This window comes from Crocodylus siamensis, chromosome 3 (assembly GCF_052110815.1).
Source record: "Crocodylus siamensis isolate JL-2025a chromosome 3, ASM5211081v1, whole genome shotgun sequence".
NCBI classification, from domain to species: domain Eukaryota; kingdom Metazoa; phylum Chordata; order Crocodylia; family Crocodylidae; genus Crocodylus; species Crocodylus siamensis.
Genome location: NC_143397.1, coordinates 71,231,202 through 71,256,035, shown reverse-complemented (window position 1 = coordinate 71,256,035; position 24,834 = coordinate 71,231,202). Strand labels below are relative to the sequence as shown.

The 24,834-nt window shown below is 40.5% G+C and overlaps 1 protein-coding gene across 6 annotated transcripts in view; it reads right to left on the bottom strand.

The window, feature by feature from the left end:
- The window catches only part of MEGF10 (multiple EGF like domains 10), a 174,694-nt gene that overhangs the window by 108,436 nt on the left and 41,424 nt on the right, over positions 1-24,834 (bottom strand). For all 6 annotated transcript variants that reach the window (XM_090038492.1, XM_090038487.1, XM_090038488.1 and 3 more), the window contains 3 exons: positions 21,469-21,570; positions 19,272-19,372; positions 1,492-1,584 (listed from right to left, as the gene is read on the bottom strand). In XM_090038492.1, the coding sequence (XP_089894618.1) occupies positions 1,492-1,584; positions 19,272-19,372; positions 21,469-21,570 (296 nt within the window). The remainder of the gene's footprint in view (positions 1-1,491; positions 1,585-19,271; positions 19,373-21,468; positions 21,571-24,834) is intronic.

Genomic DNA, 24,834 nt, shown 5'->3' with positions numbered 1-24,834 from the left:
TTGAGGTTGGTGATACTGTTGGCATGCTCACAATCTTAGGCCTAGAGGAAAGGGCTTCAGGGCAAGAAGAGACCTGTGGAAGCATAAATTAGCTGTAATCAGAGGAGTTACAGGCAGGCAGTAAAGCCCAAAATGTCTCTGGCCCTTGATGAAGAGAGTGATGAATAAGTGATATGATATCCTGATATAGAGCATCCACTCAGGAGAAGGTGTTGGCAGGGCTCTTCTGGAACATGTCTGGTTATGGGTCAATCTCCCTTTCTGTGAACTGACATTCCCCCATGCCAACAAGAACGAATCTGACTCGAGGGTATTTGTGCATGAATAACTGGGACAGTGGGCCAAGCATGAAACTCAGATGGAGTGAAACTAGAGTCATAACGATGATCCAATGTCCCAAGTTTCTTCAGTGTTTCCAGTGCAATAATTAAACTCCTGGCTATACAGTAGTGACCCTTCACTTCTATTTTATTTAGAATATCTTCACACACATGTGCATATGTACGCATGCACGCACGCACACACACAAACAGCTTTTACATATAACAATCAGATTCTGGTGAGCTCGGGAAAAAAGCTTTTATTCAATAAAACTATAAACCTTGAAATTAGAACTGAAATAACACTTTTAATGTGAGTTTGCCCATAATAAATCTTGAAGGAAAAATGGATTTTATTACTTACTTATCACACTTCTTTAAAAAAAAAAAAAAGAGACATAAAAATTGAACCCTTGTTTTCACACTTCCCTGAAGTCATGTGGCTGCACATTGTATCCACTGGCAGAAAAAAACAGAATGCTTGGTGATAAGAGTTGCAACTTTTTGGTGCCATCAACATGGGAAAGCAGAATTACCAGGTAAGAAAAGGAGATAAAATACTCCCTGCACTCATATTCTCTCTCTCTTTTCCATTCCTTCCCTCTTGTCTTTCTCAATGTTTCTTTCTCATTCACACACATGGCAAAGATAAAGGGGAAGATACTTTGAAAAAGGCTGATGGAAAGTAGAGAAAGAAATTAAGAGAAAGTGACCAAGTAAAGACTAGGGGCTATAATCATTGTGGGGACTGAAGTGAATGGGAAGTGACAGCAAATCAACAGACAAGGAATGAGTGGCAATGAGCAAACAACAGGTAAATCAAATGAGGGGAGGAAAGGGCAGCAGGAGAGACTACCGAATGCACCTTCATGTTTTAATGAATACATAAAATAAAGCTTTTACTAGCCCAAATATATCTGTGTTCCCAGCAAATGAGCCCTTATATTTCCTGGCATCCCTCTGAGCAATGAATTGGGACTTTTTAACTTAGCTTTTGGTTAAACTGACTGGAGAAACTGGATCACACACAGAGTGGCCCAGTAAATCAGAGCAAGTTCCTTTAAGAACAACCAGTAGACAAAGCACAGGATCGTCACAATAATTTCCCTGAAAACAGAAGTACAATATACTAAAAAGAGCATAAGATGGGCAGCAGCAACTGTATACTTACCACTAGAGCAGTTGGGGCCCCCCCAGCCAGGCTCACACTGACAGGTGTTTGGAGCAATACAACGTCCATGGACACATTTATCAGCACAGTGAGCTGTCAAAGAAAGAAATGAATAAAAGTAAGAACACTTTAAATCCAGCCCTTTTCCCAATCCAGCTGATTCACATCCTTCCGCCAAACATATTTTAAAAACAAGAAAAATGCTGGCATTGTCATGTTTGTTAGTTTATCTTCAGATTCATTTTCCAGATGTTGGTAACAAGTATTTGAAGACAATGCAACCTCTTCTCTAATATCAAAATCTAAAAGTTAATCTTATTTTGGCTCCTCAAATACTATGTTATAGTTAGCAATGGGAAGATATTTGAAACTTTTAAATGAAAAAAGAAACATACAGAAGTGTTTCCTGAATCAGAAGGTAAAGCACAATACCTGACAACACAACAGTAATTTAATATTCAGTTTTATGAGTGGCTGCATGATTCAGAAGCAGAACAGCAAAGTTATGACCACTAGAGACATAGAGAATGTAAACATTCAGAATTATCCTACAATTACCATGTTACAGGGAGCAGGCTGAATTTTTTCTTTTTCTTTAAATAATTAGGGGCTCTTTTCTCTAGCTATAAACTTTTGGGGAAAGCTTCCAGTTTTCCACTGCAACAGAAAATTCAGAATGTCGAAATTGTTTTCAGTTTATTTCCTCCTTTCTCCTCCTGCTATCCTTACTACATCATCATCTTTATGATTGCATTCAAGTTTAATCTCTCCTCCTCTCATTTTATTCCTTCAAAACTTCCTCAACACATGAAAATCAGTAAATCTGAAAATGTACTAATTACAAAAAGAAAAAAATGAAAGAGAGAGAGAAGGAAAATGAGAAAGTGAACAACAGTCCTGGAAATCCTTCTGTTGAATTTGGCAGCAAAACAAAAAGAAGAAGAAAGAGAGAAAAGGCTTAAAAACAAAAAGTGAAAATATGAAACTAATCAAGACATGTTTCACGTCCAAATTCAATTTCACAAAATCATTCTGCTTCGGCATAAAACATTTTTTTAAATTTTCCAAAATTGTTTTTTTCCTTTTTATTAGTCCATCCTGCTTCCAAATTTGGAGGAGAGTTCATCCAATCTTCGGAGCATAGGAGCAGAAAGCTATATCCTGTCTATGACACTCACATTCTACCCTCTTGGACAAAACTCAACCTTTTTTCTTCAATTTCCTCATCTATAAAAATGAGATATATAATGCTTGCATACCCACATCACAGGTTATGGTGAGAATTAATGTTAGCACTTCCAAAGCTTTTTGAAGGTATATAAGCATTGTATAATTATTACTGGTGAAGAATTAAAAGTGGTCCAGCTGCTAGAAGAAACATGTTTTGTTAGCATGGTTTGCACAGGGAAAAAAGAAGCCAAGAAGCTAATGGGAGCAGCTTAAAGAAGACCGATATCGGGCACTGGTCAGGAATCTTCTCAGGCTGTGGGCTAAAATGACCCAGCTCAGGTCAGAGATAGGCAGACACTAGGATCTGTTTGCTGCTGCCACTTCTTGGCATGCTGAAGCTTTGCATCTATGAGATGGATTCAGTGGCTCCATGGGCCAGAGGTTGCCAGCCCTGGAAGAGGGGGAAAAGTAGGACTGTCTTAAAACCATGAAGCTACTAGAGAAGGGAGCTCCATGAGAATAAAATTAAGAGAGATCTTTATGGACAAAAAAAAGCAAAAATGCAGACAAGACAGCATTTTGCAGTATGTGACATTGAGCTGTTGTCAATCATAGTGGCTGACAAGTCAATACGAAATCCCGCCCTCCCGGATATCAAACATTATCTAGTCTAGTCCTTAGTCCAGAGATCTAATTTTTCTCAGAGACCAGCCCATTACTGGTACTCTGAAGGAGTCAGGAATAATACATAAAGCTAAGCACAAAACAGTTTTCCCACCCTGCAAAATGTTTTTGCTATTGCCATGTCATTTCTTCATTCAGATTTTTTATTTTTGCATGAAACAAAAGAAGGGAGGACAGAGGAAGCCAGTGAGAGAGACCTCTGCCTCAAAATAGACAAATGGAATAGGGACTTGAACAGAGAATATCTCCAACATCCCAAGTGAGTGCTGTAGCCACTAGACTATTGCCCAAAGCTACTGACTATTCTGAGGTTTCTTGTTCACATGCATGTGTTCAGACCAAAAATCCCATTCCTGACCACAGAAAGTTTTCACAATCCAGGTTTCACCAAAATGTTTCCTCAGGAAAATGTGGCACTTCAAGAAACATGCATTTCCTAATGAAAAACATCTTGAAATATTTCCAGCCAGTTTTAGCAATAAATAAAATACTCCAAACATTGATGACTGACTCCACTGTCTAGCACTTCCATTCCTACTGAAGAAAAACAGATAAAGGAGAATGCAAAGGAAGAGTCCCCAAGCAGCAACAGACACTCTTGACAATTTCAATATCAAATTCTATCAATCTGTATTAAGATAAATGTTTTCTCCAAATCCAAGATGACTACATTCAAGATGACCCCTCCTCCTAATAATTAGACTCTATTTGGGAAAAATTTATGAATTTTCTTATAATTTTCTCTGTATAGAATCTAAGTATTGAGGAGTTTTCTTAAAATTGTCCGTTCCCCCCATTCCCATCACTGCAACAGGGAAAGCAGTGCTTAGGAGGCAGGTAGGTAGAAACCCCACCCCTTGCCCACCCAACTCCTTGTTCTCTGTGCTTGCTCCTGCCCCACCTGCCACTTACCCACCCTGCTGCCTGGCCCCCTGCCCATCATCCCCCTGGCAATTTGCTGCCCCTCAGCCAACTGCCCTCCATACCCCAGCCACTTATCCTTGGATGCTTATCTTCTGTGGTGGCTCTGGCTCCAAGACAGTCAACAGCAGTGTTGGCAGCTCCGGCCCCGGCCCACCCAAGGGGAGGTCCAAGCTGAACTGGGTCAGGATCAAGGCTGCAGCCAAAGCAGGAGCCAGAACCAAAAGTAATCATGGAAGAGAGGGAAGGCAGCAGGGGAACCAGGCTGTAGGGTCTTCTCCATATACCCCCTGAGCTGCACATCATGGGTCTCCCCGACCTTGCCACATGGTCTCTGCTGCACTCCCTCAGCTGCATGCCACCTTCCCCACAGCACAAGCCATCCCTCACTGGGGCTGGTTGTGGCTCAGTTCTAGTTTGCCCTGGACCCAGACCTGTGGGCCTAGCAGCCACCTGCCAGTACTTGAATCCAAAACAAAAGCTTTTCTTCCCCCCCCATATTGATTGGGGAAAAGAAAAAAGTCATTTTCAATTCCAACAAATATCATAAATAGTTGTAATTTTCAAGAAGTATATATGATACAGTCATTCTCTCTGTAACATCTCCGAATACAACAGGAATCGGATCACTTATGCTAATCAGAGATGAACCTCTGAAGGAAAACAGTTCAGGGGCTGTTTGCAAACTGACCTTGTGCTGAGTGAGCTGGGAAAACTATAACTTTATTAGGGAAAAAAAATCAGTAATTCCAAGATTTTTTTCTAACCAAGCAGGAAGAGCCCAAGTGATCATCTGTAAGCTTTGAATGATAAAGAAAAATGAAGCCCAAAGAGATCAGTCTGATAAAGATGTGCCTCATAAATCACTAAAGAGCCCCAGGCTGTTGACCACATAGTTTCACAGCCTTTTTTTCCCTTTCTCAACTATTATTGCTGGTAAGTCCTTCTTCAGACATGAATTAAAATGATCTTCATTAGAAATCAACGATGGAAAAATGTATTTTTAAAGCGCCAGTTGACAGAAAATATTAATATAATCTCACTGTTTTCTTTGTTTAAATTCATAAAGAGTGAAATTAAATAATACATCACCAGCCTTATAACTAGATATGAACTATCAGAATCTTTGAAAATTTTTGTTTGAAATTAAGGTTGCCTCAGGCATTAGAAGAGCTGGAAGTGCTCCCTGAGTCAAATCTACTATAAAACTTACCAATAAACCATACAGCAATTCAAGGTAATAGCAAAATAATCTAGAAAGAAGGTTCCTCTGCAGTTACTTAACTAACTTGTAAAAGCAGTACAGATATCAGACTTTTGTTGGTGTTATTTCTATGTATTCTACAGCACAAGTAGTGGGATTGATACAACTGGGACCCAACCCTGAGGCACATCATACAGAAATTTGGGTTTAATATGCCTGCCTACCCACGCATCATCAGTGTCAGTCTCCTGGATTTGGGGATAACTCAAACAAGGTATGCAAAACAAATAAACCCAGCTTCAGATTGAGAAGACACCAGTCAAAGAATTCCTAACACTGTGATGGGTTTTCAGCTGACTCACCAGGCAAATGTGTGACAAAAACCTTTGGCTATATTACTGGATGCATACCCTGTAATTTCTACTTCTGTCACTCTTGAAGCTAAACTGCCAAAAGTCTTGCCCGTACAATTATATTATTTCATATGCTTGTGAAATTTGATAAACTCTGAGCTGAAAACAAGAAAATTCTAGCAGGCACTGACTGAATCTATAACAAACAGAAGTTTGGGTCTATATTTTAAAAAGAAACAGGAGTGTACAATGCAGAAGGCATCTCCTAAATTAAGACTCTATTCTGCTCTCAGTTTCAACAGTATAAATCCAGACTAATTTCAACAGAGTGCTAGTTCAGGTTTACAGCAGTGTAACATTGATCAGAGATAAGCTCGCAAGAATTCTCTTACTACTAAATAACTCCGGGGTAGAATATTTATGGGAGTTGTTCCTGCATTCCTTGCATACTCCAGACTCTTCAACTGGCCACTCTAAGGTCACAAGAAATGCAGGATCAGGCCCATTGACATCAAGGATGTTGTATGACAATGCCATTTCTTCCAAAGGCTGTAATAAAGATAAATTAAAATATCAAATTAAATCCCGCCCCCAGCCCCCAACAAATGTAAATTTCCCAGTGGAATTATGTGTCTTATATACATAAATACATAAGGAAATGCACATCGCTGTTATTTCTGAGACATTAAACTGAAGTTGACAGGTGTTTCAGGCTTATAGGAAATTCAGGATCACATCCTATGCATGCAAAAATAGAGAAGGAATATAAAACATTTCTTACATAAGTTCCTTATGGTCCAAAAACATTTCATACTGAGTACTTAATTTGGTCCCATTGTTGCTACTGAGCAGACGAATGGGAATAAAAGGAAGGAGAAGATATCTCTTGTGCTAACAGCTGAATCCATAAAATAGAAGCATAGCTTCTTAACCGTGTGCTGTCATTACTACTGCAGTGAACACAGCAACTGCATGTGCATCAGTTGGAAGTAGTGCAAAAAAAGGACATCTTGACTGCTGCCTTTTGTGCCACCCCACCAGCCAGCACCTTTCTTTCTCAGGGGGGTTGTGAAGGTGGGCCACAGCAGCAGTGAGGATCTCTAGTTCACACTGGAGAGCCAGGATTTTATTTTTATTGTTTTGTTTTTTTAGCTGATTTCCTGGGAAATCGTGGCCAATGCCATTTTTCACAGAGATTGCCATTTTTCATGGTTTCCACAAAAATCATGAAACTGCAATTTAAGCAGATCCATAGATATAAAATATATTTCTTATATGTTATATTAGGGCCAGGATTGCACAGTATAATAATGACTTCCAAGTAGTAAACAATACGTTTGACAGCTAGGAAAAACCCCAGTCCTAAGTGGTAGAAGAACAGTAATGGCTTGGAACTGGGAGAAAGGACATTTCTTCCTGTGAGGGGGAAATATCTGAAAGACTGCGTCTTTAGGATTAGCAGTCTCCAGGTCTGAAAGGATGCACATATTTTCCTATTCTTAACTAGATCAGAAATGATTTCTGCTCTGGCAAATATGGGGGTGGGGAAGTGACTGGAAGTTATACGCAGAGTGGCACAGGATATTAAAATGAAAAGGTGTGTTAGGCTCCTGCCAGACATGAAAGTAAAGGAGTAATGGGATGTGATGCACGATCCACACACTTGCATGACAGGAAGTGTGACTGTGGGATCAAGTTTCAGATCCTATCATGCCTTACTGCTGGTGCAGGGGGAGCCCGGAATAATGATGCGGTTGATATGACATCATGGACACACAGCATGTGCTCCCACGGCTGGGAGCCCCATTTGATCCAAGCTCCCAGTCATGGAGACACACATGGTACACCCCCATGGCAGAGAGCCCCATCGGCTGATGGAGCTCCCAGCCACAGGAGTGTATGGTGTGGCCCCACAGCTGGCAGCCCAGATCAGCTGACAGGGCTTCCAGCCACAGGGTCATATGTTCAATTAAAGGCCTGAAAGGAACAAACCACAAAGTTATTTCACTTTTATTCTGGAATAACTTTGTGGCTTATTTCGTGTTTTAGGATGCCATTAATTGCTTTAACATGTGTCTGGGTTACAGTTTAAGACATGGTTAACTGGTTAATCATGTCTTAAGTATAACATGTGGCAGAAACCTTAACTATATAGAACTTTTTATGATAGTATGATTGAAACTAGTGTGTAACAAATTCTTTACAAACATATTTACAGACATACCACAGACTAATACTGTGGGATGCAGAAATCATACAAATAGGATTAAACCATTAGTGTTAGTTGTGTGGTGCATGTAATACAGTTTCCGATTAAGTCACCATTTTCAACCACTAATCATTTTAGAACTGCCACCAATTCCAAGTCTTGTACAGTCTTCAGGTCTAATTGAATTATTGACAGCCTGGAGGTGAGTAGCACAGAAGATTAAAATTCAAACACCTACTTATACACTGATATGCTATAGTAAACCACTTGTGGTAAAAATTTAGTTCTTTCCCCAATTTCGCTGCCTAAAGTATTATACTTGCTTGATGTAACTTATATGTTTCATTAGATTTACACCTCCACTTCTGAATCAGGCCAGCTGTGAACTGTGAAACATAATAAGGTGAATCAAAATTTCTGAACAGCATTTTATGAATCTGCACTCAGTAATTAAGAAAGTGATATGAAGTTACTTAATCATAAGCCATTACAGACTGTGTTTAAACAGCTGTGCATAGAATTATCTAATGCCAAAAGAAGATCTAGAAGAATTCACCACAGATAATCTTGAAATAGGGGGGAGAATTTTATCTTTAATATAAGGTACTGCACACTTTTTTGGAAGCTTGCAGCACTTTGGGTAGGACTACTTTTGGGAGCAAATGGGCCAGAGAGTGAATCAGGACTCAAAAATGTGATTCTGTTTTTACTCAGGCAAATTTCACCTAAATGTCAATCTACCAACCTTTGAGATCATTAATTAGGGGTTTTTTTGGTCAGGTCCAAAGAAATCGCATTATAAAGAATTGAGCTTAGTAGCCACCTTAGAGTTGGGCTCATGTTTCTGATGAACAAATAACCATTTGAACTCTTTCAGCTAAATTGCTTCCAACAAAGAAAATCATAGTGTGTGCGCCTGACAAATGTTCTGCACCTATTCCTTTAGCATATCCCTGCTTTGTGTATCATGTTTATGCTAACACCATGTCCCCTTTTAATATGATGTCCCTTTTTAATTGATGTCCTGAAAGGTTTGAGAGAAACAAATATGTATATGGTTGGTATAGAGAATGAAACAGAAAGGGCGGGCAAAATACAGCCCATGGACTGAATCCAGCCCACCAGGTACTTTCATCTGGCCCACAGCACCCACCAACTAATTGTACCCCACCCAGCCCTCCCACCCATGAGTGGGTGTGAAGAACCCACATATACACACTCTCCGCCAACATACCCTATTGTACCTCACTCCCACCCTAGTGGGCAGAAGGGCCCAGCCCAGCCAACAGCAGCTTCTGAGTGGGGCTGCTGCTGCCAGGGGACCCGCTTAGCCTCCCTGGCATCTCACTTGCTCTGGAGAGCAAGTAAGGAAGCGGCTGGGGCAGAGCTGCAGCTGGACAGGAACAGAGAGTGTGGGGCTGGTGGCAGCACTTAGCTTGCACCCAGGAATGTGGCAGCAGTGAGCAGCTCAGGTGAACGTATTTCTGGGTGTGAGGGAGGGTGGGGAAGATGTGGGGACCCCCCTACACTGCCCCCATGGCACGCAGTTCTGGCAGGTAGCAGCGGCAGCAGGAGCAGGTGTGGTGCTCAGGGCGGTGCCTGGTGCAGGCACTGTCACCTGGTGGCACGTGGTTCCAGCCAGCACTGCACATAGGGGCAAGAAGCACAGCCCTGCCGGGCTGCCACTATTACTGGCATTCTCCACTGTGCACACACATCCCCCTCACCCACATGCCACAGGAGAGAATCCCCCTGCTCTGAATCTGGTTGCCTTCCCTTCCCCCTGCTACACAGGTCCCAGGAGTCCACTGGAAGTGGAGGGGAGTCCCGGCTCCTGTTTTCCCGCACAGTCTCAGGACCTGCGCAGCAGGGGGAAGGGAAGGTAGCCAGCTTCAGCACATGAAGCTTCCCTCCCATGGCACATGAGTGCAGGGGCTGTGCGTGCAGGGCGGGGAGTGTCGGTGATAGAGGTGGCCCGATGGAGATGTGCTCCTCACTGCAAAGTGCAGCGCTGGCCAGAGCCATGTGCCACTGGGCACCAGTGCCTGTGCCAGGCATGAGTACCCTCCAGTTGCTGCTGCTGCACCATGGGGAAGTGTGGGGGGGTCCCCACACCCCACAAATGCCACATACCCACACCCTGCCCCTACAACCCCTCACATGTGACCCCCAACATACCCTATACTCCCCACAGATAGTCACACCCCCGCATACCCCACCATGCACACTCCCACCCTCCACACACATACCTCCATCCACAATTTATTTAAGAATTTATTCTTGAATTATTATGCAATCCGCACTATATAGAGTATGCAAACACAAATCATTTTTGCATAAATTACAAAATATTTTTGTAATTATAATAGTTTAATTTTATTACAAAATATTTTTCATAATAAAATTAAAATATGTTATAGTAGGTGTTTGACCTTCAGTGTGTGGTACGGTTTGGTTTTTTCTGGTTCTAAGACAGCAACCCCCTTCCCAAAAAGAGTATTTCCGGGGCAAGGGGAGGGACTTCTGGTGGCAAAGGTCAGGGGTTAGGTCCAGGTCCCAAGATGCCAAGCAGGGGGCAAGGCAACTGTCAAGGGGCAGGACTACCCATGTGGCCCTCAAACACTTACCAAATTTCATTAAGTAGCCCTCCACCCAAAATAATTACCTGCCTCTAGTCTATTATTTTAAAGGATTAATCTCTGAAAATAAATGGTGAGCAACATAAAGGGAAAGATCTCTAAGTAACCAGGGGACCTGTGCATGACGCTAAAGACCTAAACCATGGCTTGCCTTCTCTGCAGGTACACATCCAGGCCATAGTCCACTTCTACAGGTGGACCAAGCTCTGTGCCCACAATGCAGTAACAGTGGGCATATCCATACCATGACTACAGAACTACTTTCAGGTGCTCTGCCCAATCCCTTCCATGACCCTGACCTCCACTGAAGGTTCTTGCTTGCTGGCTAACTGTTGAGCAAAGGAGAGCCCAGAAGCTCCTAACTTGTTGGAACTACTATCAGACAACTGTCAAATGGAGCTGTCAGTCCAGAAAGGCCATGAGGATGACACTTTTAAGCAAAGGAAGTGATGAGACATCAGGGGTGATCACTTGCAATCTTCCAAACTTACCACTAAAGCCTCCTATTGGTGGTGAGAGTAAAGAGGGAGGAAAAGTACATAAAACCTTATACTGTCTACACTCTGTTCCACTAAAGGTCCTATCACTATTGGATAAGAGGCACCACTATCTGGATAGGAGATGCATAGAGACAGTGGAGGGAGGCGGCTTCTAGACTTGCACAGCATTCACTTATAGAGCAGTTACCTCCACCTTAGTCATACTAACATGACGTTTCCCTCTGAAGAAGCAACAGTATTGCTAGAACAATGGTATTTGACTCAGATATTTCAGCTAGAGCAAAAATAAAATTCTAGTTCTTCTCCATGTATTTATTCTGGGGTGGTCTCAAGAAAAACAATAGAATAGATTGTGGGGGAAGGGAAAGAGTGAGAAATTATTTTAATTCCACATCTCATAAAGTAAAACTAAAAATGCTTTTTTTTTTCCAGCTGTGATCCCAATTCCCATCCTGATTATCAGAGAATATCCGATATGTCTGGGTTAGTCCTAGTGCTCTAATTATAGTGAGTGATTGGATATTAAGGAATATAGTGAGTGGCATCCAATTACACGTTAAAAATAGGATTAATATTTGTCACACACAGTTTCTTTTACAAACTCAGTTTAGAGGAAAAAAAACTTTATTTTTGAATGAAGGAAGTATCTTTTTCACAGAATCAGTGGGCAGAATAAAACCACTACTAGCAAAAATGTTAACAAAGGTGTTTTAAATAGTATTTTACAGGTATGTTAGACAAACAGATCCTACTGCAATGGATTCTGGTCTAGAGGTGCAGCAAAGAAAAAAGGCATTTTGGGCAGCAGTTTTTCACCCTCCCCTCCACAACCCCTGCCTATATTCTTGCTTGCAGGCATACATACAGCAGCAAGCACAGTCAGACAGTCTCATGTAGTACAAGGTGATCTGGGAATCATAGCTCTCTATCCTGGCAATGGAGTTTGCTGCTACCAAGGGAATGTTCACCCTTTTTTGCCACCAAAACCTTCCAAAGGGCAAAAAATAATGTTGATTTTAGTGGCAAAAAATGGGGGTCAGTTCTGCCCCCCGGAAGCACCAAACTTCACTGATGGTCTACAAAAGTAGGTCTACCAGCATGTGCCACAGAAGCAAGCAGTGAGGCAGGCAGAAAGATTTAATCAATCTGAAGAGAAGCTAGGCAAACAGTAGCCCCACCCACCCTGTCCTGGCACCCCTCTCCTTAGGCAGTGTCTGGGGCATGTGCTCTGCTTGCCTATCCCACATCATGCTACTGCTCTGGTCTCCCGCCAACAAAAATTGAAAAAAATATGTTGGCAGTGGCAGCACTTGGCAAAGACAGTGATTAGGAACAGTCAGCAACTACAAAGTGGTGGTTACAAAGAAGATGGAGCTAGACTGTTCTCAGTGGTGACGACAGAACAAGGAATGAAGTGCCTGGTGGGGCAGGTCTGGCCCGTGGGCCATATTTTGCTCACCACTGAGTAGAATCTCCATTCTTGGAGGTTTTTAAGGCCTGGCTTGACAAAGCCCTGCCTGGAATGATCTAGTTGGGGCTGATCCTGCTTTGAGCAGGGAGTGGACTAGATGACCACTGGAGGTCCCTTCCAACCTGAATTTTTTACGATTCTATAATTCTATGGAAAGAAGATGTGAAGGTAGGTATTGCCAGGGCCTCTTAAGTTTGGCTGATAAACTCATCTTGTGTTCAAAGGCATTGTTGAGATGCTCAGAAACCAAAGAGGGCAGCATTTCCTTCGCACAGTACTGGATGTATATAATAATCTAAGAATTTAGCAGGTTATCTTTCATAGCTACCTGTGTCAATTTGATGATCAGAATGTCATTTGCTGGACAGATTTTTCCCAAGTGCATCTGCATCAAAGCATTTGGAAACTCATTCTAAGCAGGGTGGTATTTTATGTAACATGGGGTTCAAACAGGACATAACCCTATTAAAAGTATATTTCATATATGAAGATCAGATAAGGTTCCTGACCTGCATTTATTTGATGGAAGGATATTTTTACACTTGAATAATAAAATATCTGCAGTGGTAAAAGTAGTGAAAGTCAATAGTTAATTTGCCAAGGAAGAATCAATTACGAAATGTTTAAGTATTCATATACTAGGCCTAATGAAATATACGAGCAAGGACTTTCATCAAAAATCAATATGAATGTTGCTAACTCAAGCAAAAGTTAGGAATGCTAGACAATAATGCCTATACATCCTTAATTCAGTCTCATCATCCATAAGCATTCTTCCATTATACGATTAAAAATGAGATTACTCACTGCATGTTCACAGCAGCCTATATACTCAGAATGCTGTCATAATAGCTTGCAGAAGAACAGGGACATGAAACTAAGCACTAAGATAAATGTTGAAGCAAAATTATAAGCTCTGCTCATAATATACTATATGACAATAATGTTTCTGAGACTTGGACAACAAATCACCACCAGATATGGTTTGTTAAAAAATTAAACAGGAGGACACGATTCCAAACTCTGTCATTTTTAAAGGCTGTCAAATACTTGGCACTGAGAATCTTTTAATAAAATCCTATTGCACTGTTCTGGATAACTCATTCATACAATCTATTTGAAAATAACCAAAATTTCACTGGTCAGTTAAAGAAAGCACTGCTTCCATGGAGGTCAGTATAAATAGTATAAACATAACTTGAAACCAGGTCAACCCCAACAAATGGAAAACAGCAGCTTAGGACAGAGCAAGCTGGTGTCAAATTTGTAATCATGTAGATAATATTTTGAAACAAGGCACACCACCATCTCCTCTGAGAATCAAGAGGACAAAACCATAACACAAAAATCTGCAGTGGCCCTGGACAATCTGCCTCTCTTGCATCTCTTGCCTCTCTTGTACATGTGTTTAGTGTGTACTATGTTTATGTTGAAAGAGAACTGGAAAAGCATGATAGAGGGACAGCCAGAAGGCAGTGGAAGAGACGGGAAACAGCTAATCAGGAAGGTAGAAGCTGGCAGCTTGTCACCTCTAGGAAAACACAGCGCTCCTCTTTTGAGCACTTGTCTTCTGAGCCCGCAGCCCTCCAGCTGGAGAACAGATATGATGCTTTGGCATCAGATAAGAAAAAGCCCACTCCAGTGGAAGGAGAGGCAAAGCCATGCATCAAGACCACTACTTGAACATCTCAGCCTACACATCAAGAGCAGCAATCTCTCTCTATCACTAACATTCCTGTTACATGTCAGTGTCTTAGGTAAAAGATTTATTTGAGGATTTGGTTTTGTGACCATATTGTCTTTCAAAGCTTGATGACTCACCTTATTTGAAGGAAAACATAAAACCAGTCAGTGGTATTTCCTAGAAGAAAAGGATACTGCTTATCATTTAGATAAATCCTATATCAGAGACCGGATATTTCATATTGTACCAATTATATTCTAGTTAGAGAGGAACAAAATAAATAAAAACTATTGTGAGTAGCAAGAGAGGCCTGTTAGTTTATAACCAAATATTAGATTATCCTATGAACCCAGAACAGCCTCATCACACACATTTCCAGCTGTGGAAAGTTAATTTACTTTCCAGGATCAACTATCAATGCCTGAGTCATAGTTCCACACAAGCCTACTGGATTAACCAGCTCAAATCCTGTTATTTAATGGGAGTAACTTGCAAACATTTTTAAATTGTTTTTGGCTGCTGTTTTTCTTAATTGATAGAACATTTAAAGCTAGTAGCCAAACTATAAATTAAGTCCTTTAATAAATTTAATAAAATTTTTTAGAAGTGCACCAATATATCAGCCCAATATTGGATTGGTACTGATATAAAGAAAACAGGCTGGGTTGGCTCCCAACGTGGCCAATAATTTGGCTGATAAATGCCAGTGCATGTGCGCAATCACAGCGCAGCACTCAGGCAGTGAGGAGCACAGCCGGCAGTGTGGAGAGCTGCCTCCAGCTGGTAAGTCTGGTGTGGTGGAAGAGGAGGGGGAAAGGAAGGGGCATGGGGGGGCAGATCAATGCCCCCCACAGTGAGGGAGGGGGCAGGGGCAGGAGCCAGTGCTGCCCAGGTGGCAGTGGGGTCTGGAGCCGCAGCTCATTGTGAGGGAAGGGGGAAGGCGGCTTTCACCACTGCTTGCACTCCAGGATGATATGGGGGGGGCATGTGCCCTCCAGATCTGCATGGGGCAGGGTGGGCTGCAGCCATGGCTGTGCGAGACTCTTCTTGGCAGGGACTGAGCTCAGAGTGGGCACCAGCAGTGCTGGAAGGATGCTGTATCCACCGCAAACTTTGCCGCTCCTCTGCTCCCAGCGCCGCTGCCACCAGCCCCCACATGAGCCATGGCTCTGCTCCCCCACCCCACCTGGGCAGTACCTGCCCCCTCCCTCACCGTGGGGGAGGCATTGATCTGTTGCCCCAACGCCCTTTCCTTCCCCCCTCCCCTTCCCCAACCCTGGACTTCCCAGCTGGAGGCAGCTGTATTAGAAATTAGGTCAGTATCAGCCAATATGCCTCCTTTAATATCAGCTATCTGTATCAGCCCCAAAAATCTCTATTGGTGCACCCCTAAAATAATTTCATAGTGGAGAGTACTGCTAAGTCAAACAGTGGTCCCAAATCAGTGTGTTAGGTAGATTAGTTAGTACTCATTTACATATTCTAAAATTTAAGTTCTTATTTTTTTAATTTAAACTAGACTTCAGTGCATCATTGCATACAGTGAAGTCTCACATCATGCCTAAATGATCTGCTAGCAGGATTTCCTCATTTCTTTAAACCAACATTTTAAAAGGACAATGAAAATTTCTTCTGGGAATTTTCCATACACGAGTTTCCTCTACTTTCCTAAATAAAAGGATAAAATAACAAGTTTTATGGAAAATAAAGTTACTTTAAAAATCCTACACGCTGTTGTCAATCCAAAAAATAATTTAGCTCAATGGTGCCAGCCAAGCATACATGACAGTATTATTGGGACCCAGAGGCCTTCAGGCCTGGGTTTGACCTTTGTGCTGAGCTCAGGCTACATGCTTAACTTGAACTTGAACTTGAACTTTCACCCAGTAAAAGGAGCAGGTGAAAGGAGGAGCAGGCAGAAAAATACTGTCCCTGACTTGACATGAATCAGGAAGTTGGCTAACTAAACTGAATGAATATAGTTTGGGAAAAGAGGAACAGTCAGAGCAAAACCTACCCCTACCTAAAAATGAAAAGATTATCTCAGAGTACAAAATTCCAGTTAAAAGTAACCATATTTAGCAATCAGAAGCAAGATTATTAATATGCATTAGGAGGGAGGCTTAAGCTAATTTTATGCATTAAGAAATGCAAGCTATAGGGTATAAAAAGAGAGATGAGAGAGTGTACCCTTTGGAACACTCTTGAAGAAAGCCTGAAGAGATACTGTCACCAATTCAAGATCCTGTCTCAACAGCAAACATGGGAACCAGGAGCTTCAGAGAAAACTTCATGACCTGATCAACCAGTGAAGTTGCATTCACAACATTATGGGTGGTGAGCATCTGCTTTGACTAGCTACAAACCTAAAAATTTTAACTGCTAATGCAGCATCAGTTCTAATTAGACTTGTATCTGTTAGGGTTCAATAAACTTGCCTGTAGTTTAAGATAACTGTCTTGGTCTCCTTGCCTGGTATAAGATCCATTGTAGCATCATAGGGACACAACAGTATGCAACAATGAAACTTTCCCGCTATTTACTTTATTTTAATCTTTCTGTTGGCCGTATGTGCCATCTATTTATTACGGTTGCCGTTTTCACCTTAAGAGATCTATTTTCCTCTGTCAGTGATGTTTCTGCTAAGGTGACATAGGGCAACATTCTCCATGAACCTCCTATTAGGAAGTGCACTGCTACATTATGGCCCTTGCCAACAGAGTAGCATTGGCAGGAACATGAGAAATGTGTTTGCAATATGGTTAGTTATACATATCTGCAGCAATGAACCACAGGGTAAAACTAGCCCACCTGTGTCGTCGTTACTGTGTTAAATTTAAAATCACTTTCCTAGATGGAGATATGATGCTATGACAGTTCCTTGATGTTATGTTGCAGTCTACTCCTGAGCATCTCATCAGCAACTTCATATTTATCAGAACAATACTACTTTTTAAAGGCTATAATACTTCTGTACTACCAAAGAGTAATGGTAGCCACCCTGAAGATGTACATTAGATACATTTTGGCCATATGTCATGTTCAGGGCTCCTTGGGGATCACGAGTTTGCAGGTAGAGTGTTCAGTCTCCTTCATAAGGAAACAAATTATATGAAGGCATCTGGATACTCAAGTACTAACCATTAGAAAACAACATATTAATTGCTGTGATATTTCAAGGTGTCCTGTCTTATTGTGACATTAACTCATTATATAATAGCAGTATGCCACTGTGTCATGCTGCAGGAACAGCAGATGGTGGGGAAAAATCCACACGATCATGCTGCGTTTTAACAAGGGATTTTTTTTTTGAACCTAAGAAAAATAAAAGACATTATCATGAGGTTGGTGGAGGCTATAACTTATTTAATTGGTACATGAGTCATGAGTTGTATATATTCAAAAGTAGCAGCTAAGTCCTTTTCAGATCATATGGAAAAGCCTATACTTGGCCCACAGTCATTTCTGATACAGTAAACATCAGAAATTTGTTACTATTAAAAAAAAGCTTTCTGGGACAAATTCATATTCTTCATACACAGCCACAGCAAGAATCCAAGGAAAAAGAATCTCTCCCAACCTGATTAGAAATAATGAAATGACCATTAGCCATTGAATTGCTGCCAGTGAAGCCTCTAGCAGTCGTTGGCAAGATGGTGTGTTTTCAGCAACTACAGCAGGTCTCAAGCTTTTGATTACAATTCTAAGATGCATATGCAATAAAAAGAATCTTTGTAGCCTCACAGTAACATATTCATGTGGCTTGCACAAAGTTCATTATAAATGAGACCTGGCCGCAACAACCACCACAACCACAACAGGCACCACTATGGCACTTGTTAAGCTTGTCCTGCCATGGTAGCCACCAGGCTCCCCCTGTGGAGTGTTGCACTCCCTCATATCTCATTGAAGTGAATGAGATTTGCAGGCTGCTCACTTCCACACACAGGCTTTCAGCACATTATAGGATACAATATCAGAGAATCAACTGAAAGCAACGTTAGCTCCCTAAATGGGCCTTCTACTTTTTACTTTCATATAACATAAAAAATCCACAATCTTTTTTAAAAGGATCTGTTTTATATATTTGTTGTTTCTTTGAAAGTTGGAGCTGACTGTGAGCAAAAAGCAGCACATCACATCTTTATAAATATCTAACATTAAAAAACTGATAATGTTGGTATGAATTTGTAAGCTAAAATGCTATGGCTGGCCAAATGGCTCAGTGGAATAATATTTCTCAAATGCTTACTCAAAATGGAGAAAGAAGATATCATTAATATGGACTATTTAATCGTCCAAATATATTTAGGGTTTGGCTTCCACAACCCTAATAAATATGTTTTGAAAATCCTTAATTACAGAAGAAATGATAATCTGATTGTAGACCATAACAATTCATTTTCACCTTGCTTTCTCATGTGCACAAATATTATACTTAGTCAAAGAACCTGACTTGCATTTTCAAATTCCAGTGGGTAATGTAAGACAAAAATGTAAATGACATAAAATATCATGGGGTAACATATTAATAATATTACAAAGTACAGTTTTCCAAGATCTAAAAATAAATACTATAAGTCACTTTTAAAATGCATATCACAACATCCAAAAGGCTAACTTTAACCACATTACTAAACCAGCTCACATTTGCATGGGATACCCATACCTTACATATACATGTTAATATCGACCAGCCACAATGGTTTGATACAAACAAGAAGAAGTACATTCTCTACTCTAAACTTAGGCTGAAAGCATGCTTGGGTTGTAAACTTTAGTAACAATTAAATCTTTCTGGACAACTGATTTCAATGAAAGCTGTACCTGATTGGATTATTGGGCCCTTTATGACTCAAGTCCCACAAGCCCCTCTCCAAAACGGAGCCAATCTAGCATCTTAATAAACATAAGGGACAGTAAAGCAATAAAAACTTGAACTTACGAACACACATTTCCCTGCTTTCATAAAACCCAGGACAGCACTGGGATTTCCGCCTGTACATAGTTTTTTCTCCATGTCTGTAGGCAGTGCGATAACTGATTCTGATGAAAGAAAAAAGGAATGTTACACATATTATAATTGCTCAGAAGTAAAACAATTTCTATGTTAAGATATTTAAGAAAATCTTGGGAGGATACATAGAAAAAACTGGGGAGTGGGGAGCAGAGACCTGGCTTTATTGGTTAATAAAGTTTAATCTTGTGATCCCTTCACAAAATCTGACTATAATTCATTAAAAACCATATTTTTCCGGGGTGGTGAAAAACCAATCACAAAGGTTAAGTTTTCTTGCTACTTACCTAGGACAGTGACATAACATGGGAGGGAGGGGGTAAAAAAAAAAAAGGCAGCTGCTGCCAGCACCTGCACAATTATGATCATGTGGTAACCAGAAATTGCTACTGCCCCTGTACCCTGGGCACCTGGATGCATCCCGACACTACTGCCTAGGGCTATAATGATCTTAGTCATTCCTTGAATGCACCCAAAATGTGGCATTTTCTGGAGTAAAATCAAGAAACTAGGCAACACAAATTGGCCACTTAGATTGGCCTATTATCGGGAGAAGTTTCTGAAGGCAACGGAATTACCCTGCAAAGGGCTCAAAGAGCCAAAGGCCCAGAGAAGAATCAAGATGAAGAGAGGAACTCTGTGGGTTCAAAGCTTACAAAGTACTGACTTCAGCAGATGTTAACAATGATCACCATCTCAGAGAAGTTGCACCTTATGTAAGCAGCATGGAGGAAAAGCAACTGTATCTGTTACATGATCATGGTACAGAATCACTGAGAGAATTACATTTCTCTAACATTAAACAAGCAATTTCACCAGAGTAGGGGAAACATCTATCCTAAAGCTATTTCCTCTTTCTCTCCACTTCACTTATGGAGCTTCAGCCTGGAAAATTTGCCAGCTCTCTCCTACTGGCTGCTGTAAGTAAACAGCATACAATCCTTTCATCAACTAAATATAGATTAAAAGAACAGCACATTTCTAAATGTAGTATAGGCAAATAGGCACATGTTGCCAGTATATCAAGCCTATAAAGTTATCAACATTAAACTGTTCCATGCTACAGGGTGCTCCTAGAAGCAGGTATCACCTCTAACCCTGACAGGCACACTTCCATGCATAGAAGGGAGGAGCACTTTCCAGCTGCCTACAGCAGTTTTAAGTCATTAGTTCCTTGCTTCCTTGGTTAAAATATCCCAGAAGGAGATTTCCTGGGGGAAGACTTTTTTTTCTGAAGATAATGCTCACTTTCCCCACAGAGTGCACAAAATATGAATATTAAGCCATGTTTCATTATTTCTCCATCCAAGACCTTTTACAGGAGTCAAGGTGTTTCATTTTTGGAGTAGAAAACACTCTTTTCTAACTTCCTTACCTCTTCTAGGCATGTTTGCTGGCATGATATGCCCTATGATATTGCCAGACCTTTATGCTATCACTTTGCTAGTTCACAGGTGCCCAACCCATGACACATGTAGCACAAGTGGCCGGCATCGGTAGTTGCTGAATGTAGCAAACAAGCCCCAGGGTACTGATCTAAGGAAGACACTGGAATGGAAGCAGGGATAGAGCATTCTTTGGAGCAGGATGCTGTGGCAAAAGGAGATTCCAGGTGTCATCACCAAGAACCAAGTTAAACCTTCTCTGACCCTGCAGCTGATGCTGGGTTCAAAGCTTTGGCTTCACTGGCCATATAAAACTGCTCCAGCTGCAGAGCCAGGGAAGAGATAACATGGCTCTTAATGGTGACACTTCCTGTTGTAGCAGTATCCTACCTCTGCTCTGCTCTGCTCCATATGGCTGTGGTCAGAGGCTGGAGGCTCCCTGCCTCAATTCCACTGCCCCATGCACAGTCTGGTACACCTCTAGGGGAGAGGAAGAGGGCAGTGGGAGATCAGACTGGCACTCAGGGAGGGACAAGAGGGGGTTCAACTTGTGTGGACAAAACAGTTGGCCACAACTGTGTAAGTCAAATACATTTTTAACTTCACCTGAAGTGCAAATGGTAGGAAGTGTAGTCACTTTAGTTGATATATCCTGTATACTACACTTGATACAAAATATACATCTTCCATAAACACCCACAGTAACTGAACAATCTGAAAGCAATGATACTGTATATTACCTGTGCCGTGTGCATTTAAACCAGTTCAGTATGTCAGTACAACTGGTGTAGTAAATTTGATCAAAAGGATGTGGATATGATTCTTGAACGGTAACTGAATAACTGGAGAGAAAGAAAACAAGATTATTAAGCAAGTATATTCTGATTAGTGTAAATATTTTCACAACAGGCTAACTGACCCTGAAAGACAGCTCTAGCTAAAAGTGATAACTAAACACAAGTAGGTACTTGTAGTGGCCATCAAACAACACACAAAAGCATTTATATTAATATTATATTTATCAAGATAAGTTTTCCTTTTAATCCAAATTTTGCTTTCTAAGATGCATAACACATAGAACTGCACCATCTTAATGTCTCCCAGGAGTAGAGATATAAAATCAATGTCACCTGTATGCTATCAACTAATACCTGCCTCTTTCTACAGAGAATGACTATGATCTCAGTTCATGGGAGTGGCCCCAAGAAACTCTGACACATTCAGTGCTTCACCTAGTATCTACCATGAATAGATGCAAAATGGAATGGTGACTTCATTTCTTGTTGCCTAATAAGCAGGAAAGACAATTCTGAATCAGACTTCCCCACACTTAAGGTGCTCTTGATGCAAGATGACTTCTGAATCCTTCTAGGTTTTTGTATCCATTCTGCAAATGAAGTTTCAGATCCCAAGAAATGTTAATCACCCTCAACTTCCATGGACTTCAGTGAAAATTAAGGGAATTCAGTAATTTGGAGGACTGGGCCCTCCAGCCTTAATTTGCTCCTATAAAAACATATTAAAATATTAATAATTGCCACCCTAACTGAAAAACATCACTGTATATCACTTGGCTTCTTCATGGTAATATTATCACGCAAGCTTCTTACAGATTCAGATCACACAGATTTTTGCTTTAAAAAAAAAAAAATCACCAGCCTTTCATTTTATGCCCTATTTGTAAAACTTGAGAGACAGGTCATATTTCTTTTTTTACAATGACTGTTCTTAAAATAAATTACCTCTGTCAAAGAGCTAGTCAGTAGAATTCTGATTTATTGAAGACTAATAGTTCAAAGTCAAGGGCTCTGATAACTAACGAATTTAATAATTTAGAAGTTTCCAGAAAATAATTGAATTCTGTTACTTTTTGAATTGTTGCTGATTGTAAGAAAAGTATAACAAGAGACTTTACAGTTCACTAGACTGACATCTGTGGAAAGATGTAGTATGTTAATGTTCTTATTTCTGACCTTAGCATTGTCCATCCTTTTAAGAAATGGAAAACAGCATATCATCACCAATCTGATGTTAGCAATCTAGTGAATACTATATTGCATAGATATTAACAGACATCAGACAAAAAAGTTTTCTGTTTACTATTTAAATTGCTGAAATTTACACATTCAAAACAGAAGGCATGGACACAGTACATTAATGGACTTATCCAGTAACTATCATCAGGAAGTATTTCAATATAAAAATCCAAAAAAATGAATAATACTGTATGTAAAACAGAAGTTCAAAAGAAAGTTCAACTTCAACTAAAAAGTAAATCAAGCATTTTTAAAGAACACAAACAGAGGCATAAATTGAAAGATCACTAAGAAAGAAAAACGTACAATACGTGGACAATGACAGGTCTGCTGGGTAACGTATCTGATCAAACAGCATTAGTAACAGATTGTTTGAAGAACAAGTAATGCAAAGCTGAAAAATCCACTGTCTCAAGTGTGAACCAAACTGGAAAAGTCAGTCAAGGAGACTGAGATTTGTAATACATTTTCCAGTGGATTTAGAAAGAGAATAAACTTTTAAGTAACCTTAGTGAGCAGCTGGGAGCCAGGCTAGATGCCACAAAATAAGGTTGCTTGCTCTACTAGAGGAAGCAGAGACTAAAAACCTGCTGGGACTTCTAGAGAAAAGCCTAAAAAGACTAAACCTAAAACTTACACTGGACACATCTACAGGAAATGCTAAATGTGCAGTAGTCTAACTCTACTGCACATTAGTGCATCATGGCAAAAGCTGTGCTAATAAGCTAATGCACAGTAGACTACTAATTCAGAAAATTAGTCTACTGTGTATTAGCATCACTTAAAAGACATGCACCAGTGCTACTGCACAATAGCGCTGATTACTAAGCTTTGAGTTAGTACCTGTTATTACAGGTACTCAACTTAATGCGCCGTAATTACAGTGCTTTAATACATGTGTAGACATGCCCACTGAAGATGGTTCCTTTGGAAGTGGAACATTTATAAGTAGAAAAGATAAAAAGACAATCTAAAAATACTTATGAACTCAGAGATTAAGGTACCTGTTCTCCTAGAGTGGTGTTTAATAACAATTACTGACAATATTTGGAACAAATATGTGATTACCAGATATAGGATACATAGGATTCTTAGTCAGGTTTAGAAACTGTACAAGTAAAAAAGAAACAATTCTTTTTCTTAGTTTGGTTCATTGGTTTTCAGGAAATATAATGCTGAAGTGTCAGCACTATTTCTCCACAAATTACAGGTGAAAACCAATAAAAGAATTTATGTGATTACTGGTTAGGGCCCTAAACTGTGCAGAGAAGTCACTGGAGGAAATGGAAGTTAAACCAACTTCAGAGGCGGAGAAAAAAATAACAGATCATCTTTAAAAATCTTAACCAGACTGTTTGTCCTGGCAGTAAATCAACATCTGATTGCATAATGGGATTATAAATCATGAGAGTGCATGGTACATTTTTTCTGTAGTACTAATTCCCAAGACAAGCAACAAACATGTGCCAAGTGTGTGGTCAAATAGAATTCTGCACATTTGGTACCCCTAATCTGTCAGCTTCTACTCCCAAACACTACCTACCATCTCCCCTTGTTTTGATCAGCTGACTGAAGAGGGAGATTGGGAAATTTAACAGTTCCAAGTGCCCAGAACCCACTCCAAGCTAGTTCCTGCTTCCCCCAAAGGCTCTAATCCAGCCAGCTGTCCAACAAAATGCTATGATGGTTGCCCAAAGTAGCAAGGGGCTCTATATTTTTTATTTCACAAAGGGGCAGTTCTGTTCATCTCTGTTCAAATGTAATGAGGGCTTTATCAGGCTGTGCAGGAATGCCAGTGACAACAGCAGTTACAAGTTAGTAGCTCCTGCTATTCTTTCCTACACCTGTCTACTTCTGTCATCAGTTCTGAATGGAAGATAAATTCTATGGCAACTTTTAATTAAAGACTTACACATATATTTCACTCCTTTTAGGCCCCGGAAAATGTGACTATGAACAAAACTTGTTATTCAAAAATACTAGATAGATTTGTTACACTTCTGCTTTCTGTATCCTTTGAGTATTTCTTTATTTTAAAGACTTCTCTGAGACTTTAATAATTCTACGTAA